Source organism: Vidua macroura, chromosome 30, assembly GCF_024509145.1.
Source record: "Vidua macroura isolate BioBank_ID:100142 chromosome 30, ASM2450914v1, whole genome shotgun sequence".
NCBI classification, from domain to species: Eukaryota; Metazoa; Chordata; class Aves; order Passeriformes; family Viduidae; genus Vidua; species Vidua macroura.
Genome location: NC_071600.1, coordinates 3,053,936 through 3,071,932, shown reverse-complemented (window position 1 = coordinate 3,071,932; position 17,997 = coordinate 3,053,936). Strand labels below are relative to the sequence as shown.

At 54.5% G+C, this 17,997-nt stretch overlaps 2 protein-coding genes and 2 pseudogenes across 4 annotated transcripts; 3 read left to right on the top strand and 1 right to left on the bottom strand.

Annotated features, from left to right (window-relative positions):
- The window catches only part of LOC128820667 (uncharacterized), a 2,212,279-nt pseudogene that overhangs the window by 258,765 nt on the left and 1,935,517 nt on the right, over positions 1-17,997 (bottom strand).
- LOC128820669 (uncharacterized) overlaps positions 1-17,997 on the top strand; it is a 1,091,286-nt pseudogene that overhangs the window by 138,172 nt on the left and 935,117 nt on the right.
- Positions 4,035-7,795, top strand: LOC128820652 (serine/threonine-protein kinase pim-1-like). The gene is made up of 5 exons (XM_054001456.1): positions 4,035-5,929; positions 6,037-6,087; positions 6,292-6,658; positions 7,272-7,448; positions 7,689-7,795. Exons 1-5 carry the CDS (start codon positions 5,306-5,308, stop codon positions 7,793-7,795), a joined length of 1,326 nt encoding a protein of 441 aa, XP_053857431.1. The 5' UTR covers positions 4,035-5,305.
- LOC128820681 (uncharacterized) lies at positions 7,471-9,338 on the top strand. Of its 3 annotated transcripts, XM_054001496.1 has the most exons (3): positions 7,471-7,537; positions 7,689-7,842; positions 8,079-9,338. In XM_054001496.1, the coding sequence occupies exon 3, from the start codon at positions 8,190-8,192 to the stop codon at positions 9,186-9,188; it is 999 nt and encodes a 332-aa protein (XP_053857471.1). In that variant the 5' UTR covers positions 7,471-7,537; positions 7,689-7,842; positions 8,079-8,189; the 3' UTR covers positions 9,189-9,338. The 3 variants fall into 3 exon arrangements, with proteins under 3 accessions (XP_053857471.1, XP_053857470.1, XP_053857472.1); XM_054001495.1 differs by lacking the exon at positions 7,471-7,537 and having other exon boundaries at positions 7,640-7,842; XM_054001497.1 differs by lacking the exon at positions 7,471-7,537 and having other exon boundaries at positions 7,640-7,842; positions 8,036-9,338.

Below are 17,997 nucleotides of genomic sequence, written 5' to 3'. Positions count from 1 at the left end.
GAGTTGATAAGGCTGTTCTTAAAATGAGTCCCATTGTCTGACTCAATCCTCTCAGGGGTACCATGCCTCCAAAGGACCTGCTTCTCAAGGCCCAAGATGGTGTTACGGGCGGTAGCATGAGACACAGGGTAGGTTTCCAACCATCCTGTGGTGGCTTCCACCATTGTGAGCACGTAGCGCTTGCCTTGGCGTGTCTGGGGCAGTGTGATGTAGTCAGTCTGCCAGGCCTCCCCATACCTGTACTTGGACCACCGCCCACCATACCATAGGGGCTTCACCCGCTTGGCCTGTTTGATGGCAGCACACGTCTCACAGTCATGGATAACCTGAGAAACACTGTCCATGGTTAAATCCACCCCTCGGTCTCGTGCCCACTTATAGGTGGCATCTCTACCCTGATGGCCTGAGGCATCATGGGCCCATCATGCTAGGAACAACTCCCCCTTGTGTTGCCAATCTAAATCTATCTTTGACACCCCTATCTTTGCAGCCTGATCTACCTGCTGATTGTTTTGCTGCTCTTCATTAGCTCTGCTTCTGGGGACATGAGCATCTACATGGCGAACCTTCACAGGTAGTTTCTCTAGCCAGGTAGCAATGTCTTTCCATTCTTCAGCAGCCCAAATTGGTTTTCCTCGACGCTGCCAGTTAGCCCCTTTCCATCTCTCCAGCCATCCCCACAGAGCATTGGCTACCATCCATCAATCAGTGTAGAGGTAGAGCTTTGGCCACTTCTCCCTTTCTGCAATGTCTAGGGCCAGTTGAACGGCTTTGAGTTCAGCAAGTTGACTTGATCCACCTTCTCCTTCAGTGGCCTCTGCGACCCGTCCTGTGGGGCTCCATACAGCTGCTTTCCACTTCCAATTCATTCCTACGACACGGCAGGAACCGTCAGTGAAAAGAGCATAGCGTGTTTCCTCTGCTGGCAATTGGTTGTAGGGTGGAGCTTCTTCAGCCCGTGTCACTGGTTCTTGTTCTTCGTCTGTGACACCAAAGTTTTCACCTTCAGGCCAATTTGTAATCACTTCCAAAATCCCAGGGCGATTCAGTTTACCAATACGGGCACGCTGCGTGATGAGAGCAATCCACTTGCTCCATGTAGCACTGGTGGCATGGTGGGTGGAGGGAGCCTTTCCTCTGAACACCCACCCCAGCACCGGTAGTCGGGGTGCCAGGAGGAGTTGTGCTTCTGTACCAATCACCTCTGAGGCAGCTTGGACTCCTTCGTAGGCAGCCAAGATTTCCTTCTCTGTTGGGGTGTAGTTGGCTTCAGACCCTCTGTAGCTCCGACTCCAAAATCCTAGCGGTTGGCCTCGAGTCTCACCAGGCACCTTCTGCAAAAGGCTCCAGGACAGACCATGGTTCCTGGCTGCAGAGTAGAGCACGTTCTTCACATCTGGTCCCGTCCTGACTGGGCCAAGGGCTACTGCATGAGCAATTTCCTGCTTAATCTGGGCGAAAGCTTGTTGCTGCTCAGGGCCCCAGTGGAAATCGTTCTTCTTGCGGGTGACCAGGTAAAGTGGGCTCACGATCTGACTGTACTCAGGAATGTGCATTCTCCAAAAGCCTATGGTGCCTAAGAAAGCTTGCCTTTCCTTCTTGTTGGTTGGTGGGGACATAGCTGTGATCTTGTTGATGACATCCGTAGGAATCTGACGCCGTCCATCTTGCCACTTCACTCCCAGGAACTGGATCTCTCGAGCAGGTCCCTTAACTTTACTCTTCTTGATGGCAAAACCAGCTTCCAGGAGGATTCAGATGATTTCCTCTCCTTTCTCAAACACTTCTGCTGCTGTGTTCCCCCACACAATGATATCATCAATATACTGTAAATGTTCTGGAGCCTCACCCTTTTCTAGTGCAGCCTGGATCAGTCCATGGCAGATGGTAGGACTGTGCTTCCACCCCTGGGGCAGTCGGTTCCAGGTATATTGCACTCCCTTCCACGTAAAGGCAAACTGAGGCCTGCATTCTGCTGCCAGAGGAATGGAGAAAAACGCATTAGCAATGTCAATAGTGGCGTACCACTGTGCTGCCTTGGACTCCAGCTCGTACTGGAGTTCCAGCATGTCCGGCACAGCAGCGCTCAGTGGTGGAGTCACTTCGTTCAATGCACGGTAGTCCACAGTCAATCTCCATTCTCCTTCAGATTTACACACAGGCCAAATAGGGCTGTGGAAGGGTGAGTGGGTTTTGCTGACCACCCCTTGGCTCTCCAGCTCTCAAATCATCTTATGGATGGGAACCACAGCATCTCGAGTTGTTCTGTACTGTCGGCGATGCACTGTTGAAGTGGCAATTGGTACCTTTTGCTCTTCTCCCTTCAGAAGTCCTACTGTAGTTGGATTCTTGGACAGTCCAGGCAAGGTGTTCAATTGCTGGATGCTCTCTGTCACTGCAGCTGCTATCCCAAATGCCCACCTGAGTCCTTTTGGGTCTTTAAAATACCCCCCTCAGAGGTAATCTATGCCCAGAATGCATGGGGCCTCTGGGCCAGTCACAATAGGGTGTTTTTTCCACTCATTTCCGGTCAGGCTCACCTCAGCTTCCACCAAGGTAAAGTCCTGTGATCCTCCTGTCACGCCAGCGATGGAGACAGGTTCTGCCCCCACATGTCTTGATGGTACCAATGTGCATTGCGCACCAGTGTCAACCAAAGCCTTATATTTCTGTGGTTCTGATGTGCCAGGCCAATGGATCCACACAGTCCAGAAAACTCGGTTTTCCCTTGCCTCTACCTGGCTAGAGGCAGGGCCCCTCTAAGCCTGGTTATCCTTCTTTCCTTGGGCATATATCTTAGAGGTTCCTTCCAGGGGATCGGACGTGTCATCAGCATTATCCACTGGTCAATCTGTCTTGTCTGTGCACTTTCCACTTCTCGTGCTAGTAGCAACAGCCATTGGTTGAGGCTCACAGTCTGGTTTAGCTGCTGGCTTCGAGCCCGGGCTGTTGGCTGCAGCCTGAGTGACGGGGATGGCTGCTGGTTTATCTCCCTGCCCCCCTTCCTCTGTCTGCTGCCCTACAGTGTCTAGCAGGGTGCGATAAGCATATGCCAGGGCCCAGCTCACTGCAATGATCTTTTTCTCCTTAGGGGTATCATGGCACTTCTCTTTCAGGTACTTTGCCACCTCAGCTGGGTTCTGAATTTGTTCACATGGAAAATCCCAGACTATAGGGTCACAAAACTCCTTTAAGATTTGGCCCATGTCCTCCCATTTCCCACACCACTCAGGATTTCTCACACCTGGGTCTACTCCTGGGTCAGGGGTCTCATCAGCCCCTCTAGAAATCTCAGCCCTCATTCTAGAGAAGCTGCAGACTCTATAGAGAAAGCTTACCAAATTGTGTTATGAACAGTTTCCAGGTGTTCCCCAGAGACGCGGGCAGGGCTTTCCTAGTTCCCATGGCAACACTAAAAGAAAACTACTAACTCTAGCTAAGTACCGATATTGAAATGCTAATTAGCTAATTGCTCTGTTTGTTTTCTCTAAACTACCTGGGGACAACCAGCCCCCCACCCCTCCACGCTGCCACTCTGAGACTAACATGCAAATAGAAACCCCTTAGGATCATGGGAGTATTTTTAGGAGGAAAAAAAGAATATAAATCAAAAACTGAACACAGTAGAGGAGTCTAGGCAAATGCCCTAGCTGAGGAAGAGGGAAACACATCCCCTGATTGACTTTTAACTGTCGCCATCACCTAAGAAGGAACAGACTATGTCAGGCTCTGTGAAGCAGGAAGACAGAGACAGAGAGCCCTGGTGCTGCCACCATGGAAGGAGTGGGGACAGGTGTTGTTCTGGACTTCAGCAACAGACTCTGCACACCACGCCTCCTCATCCTCGGGCCACCGGTGTGCCACAAGGAAAGGAGAAAGGACAGCTGCTGCTCGGGACTCCAGTGGCAGACTCTGCATGCCGCCTTCCTTTCGGCTGCCTGGGAAAGCTACGACCGCGGGGGCGAGCTCTGCGTCGAGCCCCCTGCCCAGCTGATCTTTTTAATAAAGAGCTGAACATTAATAAAGGCATTAGCCCTGTTCATTTCAATTACTCAGAGCTATCATTTGATTCCTTTTAAAACATGCCTAATTAGATGCTATTCTCTCTTCTTTATCAAATGTCCCTTTTTTTCTTGAGACTGTGTCTCTTTTTAGACAAGTCTCCATTTCCAGCATGAAGTGTCACAACAACTCGAAGACAGAATCATAACACACCAAGTGCTCACACTGCAAGGATCACAGTGACTTCAGTGACAAAGTTAATCATTCTTTTTCCTCAATCTCATGCAGGATAAGGACAATAATTCCGTTGTCCATGGAGCTGGCACCTTTTTAATTCCAGAATAATGCCCCCGAGGTCCTTTGCTTGTCCATTGGGACAAACAGAGAGATTTGGTCTGGCAGGATGTGTAAAACAATCTCCTGTAATATCTACTTGTTCTCACACAGAGCACTTGGCTGCAGGGACACATTCCCACTGTTCCTGCCCAGGTTTCAGGATTCAACCAGTGCTGTCTTTCCCAGGAGCTGTTCCTTCAGCTGCCTCGGGAGGGCCTTTTGGCCTCTGGACCCACACTCTGGTTCCATTCTTAGCACTGCTGGACCCAAACCCTTTATCTCCACCAACAGCAGTGATTTGAGGTGGATCTCCTTTTCCCCAATTGTTTTAAAAACTCACAATATCAATAATTGTGCTACCCTGTCATGGGTTTGAACAATCCAATGTTGTTCACTATTGTCTAACCAATTTCCTTCAGTTTCTCCTTGATAATCTGCATCAGTTCCTCCTCCCATGACATGAGCGCTTTGCAAGGCCAAGCTCCAGTGAGCAGTTATGGAACCAAAGTGTCCTGGAGGAATCTGGATTCCTGTTCCTGTACTGTTAACTCTCATTTGCTTCTGATTTATCCTAACTAATTCCAGTGCATGAAGGTCCAGCCCTGCAGCCTCTGGGCTGGCCCTGCCAGGGCCATCACAGCCAGAACAATTTCCCAGGCAGTCCAAGTCTCACTGTCCATGGCTCAGGGGCTCACTGGGCAGGCTCAGGGGCTGCCCCGGGGAGCGCGGGGCTGGCCGCGGGGGCGAGCGGGCAACGGACAAACGGACACGGGGACAAACGGCCCCGGAGCTTCAGTTGCTTCAGTTGCAGCGGCAGCAGCGGCAGCAGCGGCAGCAGCAGCAAAAGCAGCAATAGCAGCGACTTTGTGGAGTCCCTCTTGTTCCTCCTCTCCCTCTCCCGCTGTCCCGCAGCCTCTCCCGCTCTCCCTTTCCCGCTGTCCCCTCCCCTCCCGGTCTCTCTCTCCCCATGCCCGGCCGGGCCATGCCCCCGACCCGCCCCCGGCCCCGGGCGGGGCTGTCCCGTCCCTGTCCCTGTCCCCGTCCCCGTCCCCGTCCCCGTCCCCGTCCCCGTCCCCGTCCCCGGCCGTCCCGCCGCGGTCTCGCCCCCGCCCGGCTCTGGCCGTGCTGGCGCTGGCGCTGCTGGGCGGGCATCAGTGCCTGGGGCTGGGGCGGCATCGCCGCCCTTTGGCTCCGCCTGGCCCGAGCCCGGCCCCGGCCCCGACGTGGGCTCCAGTCCCGGCCCCGGCCCCGGCTCCTCCCGGGCCCCGCGGAGGACACAGGCGGCGCGGCCGCTGCCGCCGCCTCCGCTGCGGCTTCCCCGGCCCGAGCTCCGCCGCTCGGCAGCGCGGCCGCCGGCCCCGAGCCGCCGCTGTCCCGTTGCCAGCAGAGAACGCCTGGGGATGGCCGGCCCGGGGCGCTCGGGGGGCGCTCGGGGGCCGCTCCTGGCCCCGGGCCGAGCGCTGACAGCCGCGTCCCGCCCGCAGGGAAGGCGCAGGAGGCCCTGCAGGAGCGGTACCGGCTGGGTTCGCTGCTGGGCAGCGGCGGCTTCGGCAGCGTCTTCGCGGCCACGCGGCTCTCGGACGGCGCCCCGGTGAGCGGCGGGGCCGGCGGCGGGCGCAGGAGGAGGAGGAGGAGGAGGAGGATGGGGTTGGGCTAGGCGGGGGGCGAGCTGAACCCGCTGCTCTCCCTTGCTCGCAGGTGGCCATCAAAAGGGTGCCGCGGGATCGCATCCGGCACTGGGGCGAGCTGGTGAGTGAGCGGGGCCAGCGGCAGAAGCCGGGCCGTGCCGGGCGGGGATGAGCCGGGGCCCGGCAGGGTGGGAGCTGCCGGGAGCCCTGCAGGGAGAGCGGGCGTGGGCTGAGCGGGGCATGCAGAGCATCCCGGGCTGGCTGAGGGCTTCCCCAGCCCCGGCACGGCCTCAGCCCCACTGACGGCATCGCGCTCCTCCCGCAGCCCGACGGCACCAGCGCACCCCTGGAGATCGTGCTGCTGGCCAAGGTGGCCTCTGGCTGCGCTGGTGTCATTCAGCTCCTGGAGTGGCTCCAGCTCCCCGACAGCTTCTTGCTGGTGCTGGAGCGCCCGGAGCGGTGCCAGGACCTGTCGGGTTTCCTGGCGGAGCGGAGGTTCCTGCCGGAGGAGGAGGCGCGGGGGCTGTTCCGCCAGGTGCTGGAGGCCGTGCGGCACTGCACCAGCTGCGGGGTCCTGCACAGGGACATCAAGCCCCAGAACATCCTGCTCGACCTGGCCACCGGGCAGGTGAAACTGATCGACTTTGGCTGTGGCGCCTTCCTCCAAGACACAGCCTACACCCAGTTTGCAGGTGAGCCCTGCCAGGGGATGCTCCTGGGCATCTCATGGCCCAGCCGGGGTGCAGCACTGGGGCTCCCCCTATTGCAGCTGGGATGGGATTAATGCTGGAGCCAGGTTGATTTGGGTGGGGGTGTGAGGGGTCCAGCTCCCAGCCCTGCCGACAGCCTTCAGCACCCACTGTGCCCTGGGCTGGGGCTGGAGCTGGGGCAGCTACCTGACAAAAACCCCCATGGGGGTAGCAGAGAGGGGGGTCTGACCCCGTGCCCTGGACAGTTGGGTGTGCAGGCGAGGAAGGGCTTGGACTGCTCTGCTCCCCTTGTTTGCCTTGACTTGTTAGCATTTTTGGGGGGCTGTGCAGGCAGGGAGTAGAGTGGGTTTCTCCACCACTGGGTGAGTTTTTCTTTTGTGTGTCATTGTTGGGCCTTCCCAGGGTTTCTGCTGCCCTCTTCCAGCACCAGTGGCTTCTTTTCCAGCCCCGAGTCTGTACACAAGTCCCAGGTGCTGGCGAGAGGGCAGCGGTCACCCCGTGTGCCACTGGGGCAGCCCCCACATGCCCAGGGGTGCTGGGGCCGGGCTCTGGGAGCAGCAGCATCCCCCTGCTGAACTCTGTCTGTGTTCCACAGGAACCCTGTCCTACAGCCCACCAGAGTGGATCCACCACCGACGCTACCACGGCGAGGCAGCGACCATCTGGTCCCTGGGCCTCCTGCTGTGCCACCTGGTCATGGGCAAGCACCCGTTCAGGAGGGGCCAGGAGATCATCTGGGGGCGGATCTTGTTCCCACGACGGCTCTCTCCAGGTGGATCCTCATCTCTGGCCACGGGGCAATACCAGTGCTGGGAGACAGCAGCAGCTCGTGGGCATCCCGCTCTGGCAGCTGCTGAGGAGGTGGCACATGTCCTGCTCTCCTGCTCTCCTCCAAACAGAGAATCCATGGGGAAGTTCAGGCCCAGCTCTGGGCACACCCAGCATGGCCTGGGCACAGGAACAGGGGGGCAACTTCTCCAACTGACTGGTGATTCCTGGTTTCTCTCCCCAGAGTGCCAGGATGTCATTAAGAGGTGTTTGTCCATGCAGCCCTTGGACAGGCCATCCTTAGAAGAGCTTTTCCGTGATCCTTGGGTGCAGGGTGTTCCTCTGCCCTAGAGGATGGGAGAGATCCACGTGCACAGTTGGATCCAGGGGCCTGGCAGGTATCAGCTCCACACATCTCTTGGCAATCAGTGGCAAAGCCAACCAGACAGGTTTTGTGCTGCCTGTAGCTCTGAGCAGGGGTCAGCAGAAGGGAACACACAGCTCTTGGGCTGGAGCTGAGCTGGAGACCTGGTGTGGCAAGCACTGGTGGCCACCATCCCCCGGGTTTTGCTTGACCTGGTTCCCTGACAGCTGGGGCCCTGGGCAGAACCCTGACAGCCTGGTCTGGCCCCAGGGAAGGAGAAGGAGCCCCTGGAGAAGCTGCACCAGGTGGGGCTGCTGCTGCTGGAGACACCAAGGACAACCTGAAGGATGACAATCTCTTCCTCGGCCTGGACAGCTGAAGATGATGGACTTGGATTCTGGCACCTTCTCCAAAGCCAGGCTCCACAGGGAATTTGCAGATGAGTCCACACGCAGGGGGATGCTCCCAGATTTGGGCATTGCTCAGCCTGGCCAGGAGCCAAAGGTTCCCCCTTTGCTGGGGCGGATGCAGCTGATCCTTCAGTCGGCTGCCAGGCTGCTTTTGGCAGGGCTGGGGGCATGGGCTGGGGTGGGTACGAAATGGGAGTGGGCTCCTGGCCCTGCCAACAGCCCCCAGCACCCACCGTGCCCCGGGCTGGGGCTGGGGCTGGGGCAGCCAGCCCGACACAAACAAACCCATGGTGGGAGCAGAGGTGGGACTCCAGAACCTGTGCAGGGGCTGCTTTGCTCTGCAGGCAAGGAAGGGTTTGGGCTGCTCCACTGCCCCTGTTTGCTTTGGGATCAGCGTTATTTTGGGGGGGAGTGCAGGGAGAAGGGAGAAATCCTGGGCTTCCCTCACCTGTGGGTGGGTTTTTCCCTGGCATGCAGGGGTTGGGTCTTCCTCAAGCCCCTGACAGAGATAAGATTTTTGACCTTTTTCCCCTTTTTGTCTTTAATCTATTTTCAACCATTTGTTGTGTGTTTTTCTAGAGGAAGCGTTCCAGGTGGGGTCCAGCCTGGATGGGGAAGTGCTTGGGAGCAGCTGCGGCGTGGATGGGCCGTGCCCTTGGAGAAGGCTGAGGACATCGTTTGGGACCAGCTTTTCTTCCAGCGGTGGATGGCGTCAGGTGGGTCCCGTCTGCTTGGCATGGTGGGATCAGAGCTTTGGGGAGATGGCAGCGAGCACAGGAGCATCCTGCTCCGGGCAGCTGCTGAGGGCTGGATGTGCCGTGGCTGGCTGCAGGCTGGGCACATGTCCTGCCCTCCTGCTCTGCTGCCAAAGGCAGCAGTGATGGGCAGCTCTGGGCACCGCTCTGGGCACGGCCAGCATGGCCTGGGCACCGCGGGCGGCTGGGACAAGGGGACAGGAGCCTTCAGCTGACGGGCGCTTTCTGGTTTCTCTCCTTGCAGCCGGGCTCTGCGGGTGCTGAGGCTGCTCTGGGCTCTGCCAGGGCTCTGCTGGATCTCAGCACCGGGCCAGAATCAGCCAAAGAAGAAATGGTGTGACCTGCAGCACAGACTTGCTTGAGCATTTCAGCAACACAGCTCAAGTTTGCAAGGGAAAACATGCCACCACCCAAAAATTAAACTTGTTCAATAGCTTCTGAAATGAAATCAATCTGGGATGACCCCAAATGACATTTTGCAGCTTGCTCAAGCTGTAGCTCAGCCCTTCTCTGAACAGTTCTCTCCCCCACCTGCCTTTTACTTCCCAACTGCTCCCTCTTTTCCCCCAGTGAGTTCCCAGCCCGTGGCAGTCTCCATCACACTGCTGCCTTCCTTGGTGCCCCTCACCATGAGGAAGGCCAAGCCCCAGGCTTAGGGACTCATCCTGTCACTGGCTGAGGAGCAGCAATGTCTCAGAGGTCTGGTGGGATTTTCGTGTCCTTCAGAGCTGCTCTCCAGCCCTCAGCTCTCCTCACTGCTGAGTTCCCACTCCCTTTTCCTCGTCCTTGCAACAGGATGAGCTCTGTGAATGCCCTTGAGCCTCCCCACTCTACCCAGCCCACGCACCCACCTCAGTTAGGCTGAAGCTGCAGCTTCTCTGTCTCCTCTGGCACACCAGTCCAGTCCCCTGTGCGGGGAGCCCCAGCCCCAGAGCACAGCACTCAGCAGTGCAGTCCGGGCTGGAGCAGCTGCCCTGCAGCCCTGGCTTGGCTCTTGGTGGCAAGGGAATGCTCCCTGTTTGCAGCTGTCCCTGCAGGATGGCCCCAGGGCAGAGCCCAGCCGGGCTCCCACTGCAGCCCCTGAAGCTTGGGGCAGACAGTGGTCCCAGAGCTGAGGTTCACGGGGAGCACCCGCAGCTGTGGCTTGAGTCAGTGTTGGCAAATGTTGTGTTCTCATCTCCTGCAGCCTGTGGGGAAAGCAACCTGTGCTGCCAGGCCTGTGTGTGCCAGGCCTGTGTGTGCCAGGGGCTCTTGGATGTCTCTGTACCCATGGACAGAAGGCTCTGTGTGTGCCAGGGGCTCTTGGATGTCTTTGTACCCATGGACAGAAGGCTCTGTGTGTGCCAGGGGCTCTTGGATGTCTCTGTACCCATGGACAGAAGGCCCTGTCTGTGCCAGGGGCTCTTGGATGTCTCTGTACCCATGGACAGAAGGCTCTGTGTGTGCCAGGGGCTCTTGGATGTCTCTGTACCCATGGACAGAAGGCCCTGTCTGTGCCAGGGGCTCTTGGATGTCTCTGTACCCATGGACAGAAGGCCCTGTCTGTGCCAGGGTTTCCAGAATGTCTCTGTACCCATGGGTATGGAATAGCATGGACAGTGACAGTGTCAGTCACGTTGCTTGCACGCTCCTTCCTTTGCATACAAGACACATCCATGCACACCCCCATGCACAGATACATTAAAAGGACAGGGCGGGAGAAAGATTTCCCACAGAGCTCCAACTTTGGCATAACTCATCTTTTAGCTGCTGGCCAGGGGATTTTTTCCCCAGCTCTGTGTGAGAAGGTGTCCAGGAGCTGAAGGAGCAGCATTTAGAAGCAGTTTCAGGATTTCTAGGCAGGCAGTGGAGCTGACAACCATCCACATAACTCACTCTATTCATCAGGATGTGCTGCTGGTTCTTTGGGAATATGGCCTAGTGGAGACACGAGACTTGGAAAAATCCCAGCTCTCTGTGGATTTGTGCAAAGGCGGAGCAGCAGAAACACTTTGTGCCTGCTCTGGGGACACAAGGTCCAAGGAGCTGCGGTGGCAGAGGGTGAGCTGGGCTGGTGGCAGGTGAAGTCCTGGTTCATGACATCCCAGAGTGGCACAGGACAAAGCTCCAAACACCCCCAACCCCACTGATGAAGTCTTTGTGATGCTGCACATCCTACAGGAAAAGCTGCTGTCACACAGTGCACTGGGATTTCTAAGTTTCATTTTCAATACTTTAGGTCCAAGTTTGGACTTTAGGTCCAAACTGCAATATTTTTGACCTGGAGACACAGTCATGCACAATCTATTTCTCATCCTCCTATTGCTTCAACTCCAATTTAAAAAAAAATCTTAATATAGAAACCAAAATCAAAAATCTTTAAAAAAAACAAATGCTGAGGTCAGTCTGTAAGATGGATCCAGGCCATCAGAACATGCACAAAGTAAATGAGTTCTCCTTTTAAAAAGATCAGTTACCTCTTCATCCAAAGTTACAGAAGATTTTCACTACAAATTTGTTTCCTGTTTTTATCTTTCATATTTTTCTCGTTTTTTCCTTTCTTTTTTATTTTGTTTTTAAGCAGATAACACATCCTGAAAAAGAAATGTACAGCAAAATGAGATACATTTCTGATCAACAGTGAAAATATTTACTCCTCTGTTTACTTTTCTCTGGATACCCTGATGTAAAAAATCTAGCAGATACGAGCAGAGGTGTAAAGTGTTTGCTTTGGACTAAGCTGGAGTTCAGCACTGCTGACATCCTGATCCAGCCAAGAGTTGCAGAACTATTTTGCACATCTCGAGCCATGTGTTTGCAGGCAGAGCACCTGCAGTGCTGACACACCCGTGCACGTTAATAACTCTGTTACTCCCTCACAGAATTTGGGCTGTGCCCCAGAACGAGGTGCTCCAGCCCTTTGCTCCTGGTTCCCGTGGGGAGCAGCTCCCTTCCCTCTGGCTGAGCTGCTCAGGCAGAGCCCGGCAGCTCCTGGCCCTGCAGGGCTGAGGCTTTTCCCCGTTGCTGGGCACAGACTGATGGAGCAGCACTGCTGAACACGGGCACACAGAGGGACCAGCAGCAGCTGCCTTTGGCCACCTGAGGCTCCAAGGCCCAAACTCGGAGCAGACAGGGCTGGAAGAGACTCGCAGGCTCCCTGCTGGCTCTGCTGCCCCCCTTGTGCCCACCTGGGAGCCCCCAGGGCCAGCAGGGATTGAGATGGCAGCCCTGGGCTCCTGGAGGTTGTGCAAGGAACGCAGCTGGGGACTCCCTGTCCATGGGCAGCTTCCAGATGGAAAAGGCTGCTGTGCCCAGGCAGCTCCAAGGGCAGAGAAAGGAGGGTCTCGACCACGGGATCTGTGCCAGTCCCACAGTCCTGGGCAGCAGCCACCGAGCCCTGGGGGAGCAGAGGGCACAGCAAGAGGGACAAAAGCAGGCAAGGTCAGAGACTGGAGAGAGCCAGACCCGGGAGCAGGAACAGCTGCTCCATTGCACTCTTGGAGAAAGCTCTTGGCTGGTTCAAAGCGCTGAAAGGCGTGAAGGGCAGAGAGGAGGCCACAGCAAACACTGCTCCTGTTTCCACAGCCTCCCCTCTCCGTGTGCCAGAAGGAATTGGATGGACTGTGTTCTTCTCTCCGAGTGTCTCGTTCAGCACGAGCAGCTGAGCACCAGGAGCTGAAGGAGCTGAAGCCTCAGGCCACAAGAGCTGGGCCAGAGGAGACTTTCTGAGCAAATGAATGCTGCTAAGATGGACCTGGCTGAATGCAGCAGATGGAATCATGGAATCACAGAATCCTTTCTGTTGGGAAAGGCCTCTGAGCTCATCCAGTCCAGCTGGTCACCCAGCAGTGTCGAGCCCAGCACTAAACCACGTCCCTGAAGTGCCAAGGCCTGGACAACAGCCCTGAGTGAGGCCTGAACAACAGGCCCTGAGCCAAGGGTGGCCTCTGGATGAACCTTCCAACCAAAGGTTATCTTTGGATCTGCTCATTAATGAAATATGCATGGTCATTAGCACTGTGATAGATGTATCCACTCATTAGTGAAACATGTATTGACCTTTCTGTGTTTAGAAGCCTGACAAGGCCATGAAATCCGACATCTGGCCTTGTTTGGGGCTGAATGGTCAAAGTCACCTCCCTTGGTTCCTCCTGGGGCCCTGGCCAGGCTTTGGGAGGAAGCCAAGAGGAGGATGAAAGCAGATGTTCCCGCACCAGAAGTGCTGTCAGTTTGTTCATTCAGCACTGTCAGAGCTGGGCCCTCTCACAGCGGGGCTGGAGCCTCACCTGTGGCTGGAGGCACCTGCAGGAATTGCCAGTGTCCAGGAGTGGCTCTGCAGCCCTTGGCTGTGACAGCTTCCCCAGCTGCTGTGTGGATCTGGGGGATGGTAAAGCCTGAGGGTAACTGGGGCTGGATCTTTCTCAATCACTGCTGCAATCTTTGGTGGTGATGGTTGGGTGCATTGCTGAGCTGCTCCTTTTGTGATTCTTTGCTGCTTTGAGCTACAGTCAATGACACTGATTCCTTCAGTTGGTGTCTGTGTCTCTGGTGCTGACCCTGCCCACTGGTGAAACAAAACTGGCACAGTCTGGCCATATCATCACAAAATGTCGCTTTTTAAATGTAAATGTGAGGAATCAGTCCCATCAGAAATTCCCAGGTGGGAAGCCCTTCCCTGGAGTTCCCTGGCCCTGGAGTGGGCTGAGGTGGGAGCACCGTGTGAGCAGTGGGGCAGTCGGTTAAAAGAGGCTGAACCCCTGGATGTCTTAAAATGCATCCAAAAATTGCATATGGGAAAAGGGAAAGAACTTGTGGGTTTGGGAAGATGAGGGTGAATTTTGTTAACAACACATTGGAAACAGCACCAACAGAAGGAAAAATTGTCGTTGGAACATCCCCACATGGAGCGACAGAAGAAAGCTTTTAATCTTGAGCTCAAGTTCATTTGTGCAAGTGATATAATAATAATAATAATAATAGTTTTATATAATATAACCGAATAATCTATATTTATATCTGTATAATTAAAATTTGATAATGTGAAATAATGCTGACAATGCTAATATGTCAGCTTTGGCTGCTCACTGTGACACTGAATACCCTACAGAAAAGGACTGGCCAAGACCCAAATGTCAGTGGTAAACTTTGTGAATTGCGTACAATGAATAAAGGAGGAAGGGATGAAATTGGCTATTTTTATAGGATTTGCTGATACTGTGGTGCAGGATGCTTTGTCTGTTATGCAAGAAATAAAGTGATTAAGGCTGCTGGGTTTTTCATGTCCCAGGCAATCCACAAGCTGCAGGATTGGTTGAACGGGTGAAGGGGTTGTTAAAAGAGCAGTTAAAAGAATGAGGAGATGGGAACCTGTCCCCATGGAGAAGCCATCTCCCAGATGTGCTCCATGCCCTTAGCAATGGCCCCCTGGGGAAATGGAAACCCCCTGGCTGTGCACGGCTGCTCCCAATTTGCAAATACAGCCATGGACAGTGAGACTTGGACTGCCTGGGAAATTGTTCTGGCTGTGATGGCCCTGGCAGGGCCAGCCCAGAGGCTGCAGGGCTGGACCTTCATGCACTGGAATTAGTTAGGATAAATCAGAAGCAAATGAGAGTTAACAACACAGGAACAGGAATCCAGATTCCTCCAGGACACTTTGGTTTGATAACTGCTCACTGGAGCTTGGCCTTGCAAAGTGCTCATGCCATGGGAGGAGGAACTGATGCAGATTATCAAGGAGAAATTGAAGGAATTGTGTTAAACAACAGTGAACAAGATTGGATTATTCAACCCCATGACAGGGTAGCACAATTATTGATATTGTCAGTTTTTTAAACAATTGGGAAAAAAGGAGATGCACCTCAAATCACTGCTGTTGGTGGAGATAAAGGGTTTGGACCCAACAGTGCTAATAAAGGAGCCAGAGTGTGGGTCCAGAGGCCAAAAGGCCCTCCCGAGGCAGCTGAAGGAACAGCTCTGGGGAAAGACAGCACTGTTGGAATCCTGAAACCTGGGCAGGAACGATGGGAATGTGTCCCTGCAGCCAAGTGCTCTGTGTGAGAACAAGTAGATATTACAGGAGATTGTTTTACACATGCTGCCAGACCAAATCTCCCTGTTTGCCCCAGGGAAAACTCGTGACCTGGACTCCATCTAGGATGGAGCCAGGGCCAGGCTCTTGTACTGCCCCAGGTGTATCCCTTGAAGGCCTTTTAATAAACACCTGCTTTATTCCTTTAGCACTGTCTAGCTCTGTTCTAGGTGGCCTCTCAAGGCATCACCACCAAACCAGGGGAACACGGACCAGGCCTGGCTGGCTGGGCCTCTTGGGGACCACCTGACCACCTTGGCATGTCGAGGGCTGCTTCTCACCTGCCCTGAAGCACTGGGGCTCTGGGCTTTCCTTCCACACTTTCTCAGTTGTGTCCCTGGCAGGGATCTCTTCAAAGTACAAGAAACTTCACTGTTTCAATGTAATTGAGTTCTTGAGGGTTTTGTGACATCACTGAGGGGGTTGTGACATCACAGAGCTGGCTGTGATGTCACAGAGTAGGGTGTGAGGCCATAGAGCAGACTCTGCCATCACAGAGGGTGGCTCTGTGGCATCAGAGAGTGGGTTGTGACATCACCAGGTGGCTGTGTAACATCATAGAGCAGGCTGTGACATCACAGGGTGACTTTGTGACATCACAGTCTTCTGTGACATCACAGCACTGCCGTATGGCATCACAGGGTGACATCATAGAGCTGGTGCTGTGACATCACAGACATGGTTCTGTGACATCACAGGGGCAGTGTGACATCATAGGCGCACTGTGACATCACACAGGCTGTGTGACGTCACAGTGACAGTGTGACATCATAGGGGCAGTGTGACATCACAGAGATAGCTGTGTGACATCACAAGGGCAGTGTGACATAATAGGGGCAGTATGACATCACAGAGTGGGCTGTGTGATGTCACAGAGATGGCTGTGTGACATCACAGAGATGGCTCTGTGACATCACAGGGACAGTGTGACATCATGGGGCAGTGTGACATCACAGAGCTAGCTGTGTGATGTCACAAGGGCAGTGTGACATCACAGGGGCAGTATGACATCACAGAGTTGGCTGTGTGACATCACAGAGATGGCTATGTGACATCACAGTGATGGCTGTGTGACATCACAATGGGCTGTATGAAATCACAGGTGGCAGTGTGACATCACAGGGGCTGTGTGACATCACAGGGGCTGTGTGAGGTCACTGGGGAGGTCACTCCACCCCAGCCCCCCCTCACAGTTCCCCCAGAGAAGTCCAACGCTGCTCGTGCACAGCGAGGTCCCCTGTCCCCCCGGGTCCCCCCGCCCCCGGCGCCGCAGCCTCCCCCAGAGGATGTTCCACGAGATCGACCCCAGAGCCTGACACGGGGACGGGGGACGGGGCCCTGGGGGGTGGGACAGGGGGACAGGGACCCCCCGGCAGCGTCCCCGTGTCCCCCAGGGCCAGAGCCTGGGCCAGGGCTCCTTCACCCTGTTACCAACGAGGGCTTGAGAGCGCTGAAAAAATCCCCGGCAAGGGAGCAGCAAAACCCAGATTTAATATTAAGCGACAGCATGGCAAAGTTCCTTGGCAAGAGTCACTCTGCTCCTGACTGGACACTTCAGTCACATCAAGGAAACAAAGCAACAACAAAACCAAACAAAATCCAGACAATCAGACCAGAAATTGGCCAATAACTGAGGCTTTCCTTCCTCTGGAAAAGAACTGTCCTTCTCGGGCAGGCACCCATGGCCACAATCGGGATTTCATCTCCAACATTGCCTGTTGTGACAGACTGGAGGAGATTGTTGGCTGGAAACATTTCCTGTGTGGGGGAGGAAGGGGCAGGTCCAGCCTTGCCCTGCCCTGGAACCCCAGCCCTGCCCTGCCCTGGAACCCCAATCCCCCCAGAGCCTCTATCCCAGCCCAGCAGTGGCTGCCAGTCCCTGGCACAGCACAGGCAATGCTCCACAGCCACCTCTGGAGCCCCAGCCCAGCTCCTGAGTGACCAAATGACCCCAAGTCCCACCTGGGGGAAGGGCCCAGGAACAACAATGGGTATTTAAGGCTGAGCACAAGACAAGCACACATCTTGACCCTACATCCTCTTGGATTTTCCATCTGAACACCACGGGAATCCAGGAGTTGGTAGTTGTGTGTGTGCTTCTCTGTATCTTTTTTGTCTTTCTCTCTTTCTGTGTCTTGCTCTATTTCTGTCTTCTTGCAAATGTTGATTAACTTAAAACTGAATAGCCTTAGAATTTGTGAAGTTGAACAGGCCAAGGTAATGCCCTGAGAAATGTTTTTTTTTTCATTGAATGTCATATTAAACCTTTTGCCAAAGTTTCTTGTCTTTGTTTGAAAAGACAGGAGTCTGTGAAGGAAGGCAAGGGCCTCCAATGAAATGGAAAAAGTAAACCCCCTCCCTCCATATTACCACAATTTCAAAATAAAAAGTCTCTCAGGCAAAGATATGGGAATGGGAATAAAAGTTCTTTACCAGGAAAAAAACTAAATATTGAAAAATGTAATTAGTACAAACAAAACTACTGATAGAGTCAGAAACCTGACACCCTGAGGAGTCAGGGTGTCCGTGATAGTCCAGTTAAATGGTGGCTGCTCCTCCTGCTCCTGGAGTGGCAGATGAAATGCTGTTGACGCGATGATCCAGTAGAAGGGTGTAGTTTTCTCTGAAGGTCTGGTGATAGATTAGATGGGCCTGGTCTCCCTCTGGGAATCCGGTGAAGAGGTTGAGTTGCTGTCTCACGAAATGCTGCTTCTATGCAGGTAGGGATGCTTGGCTCCTTCCTCTGGGTGGAGGATCTTACAGTGGGATGATGTAACTTTCTCAGTCAAGCAGTGAGCCATTCAATGGCCTGTTAACAAAAGATATCTCCCCGGAGGGAGACATTGTTCTTGGAAAAGATAAGAAAACTGCCCAACAGATGGCAAATAGAATATATGCTTATCTTACAAGCCAGGACGTTTCTCTGATTTTCTAAAGTTCCCAGTAAAGGCTGC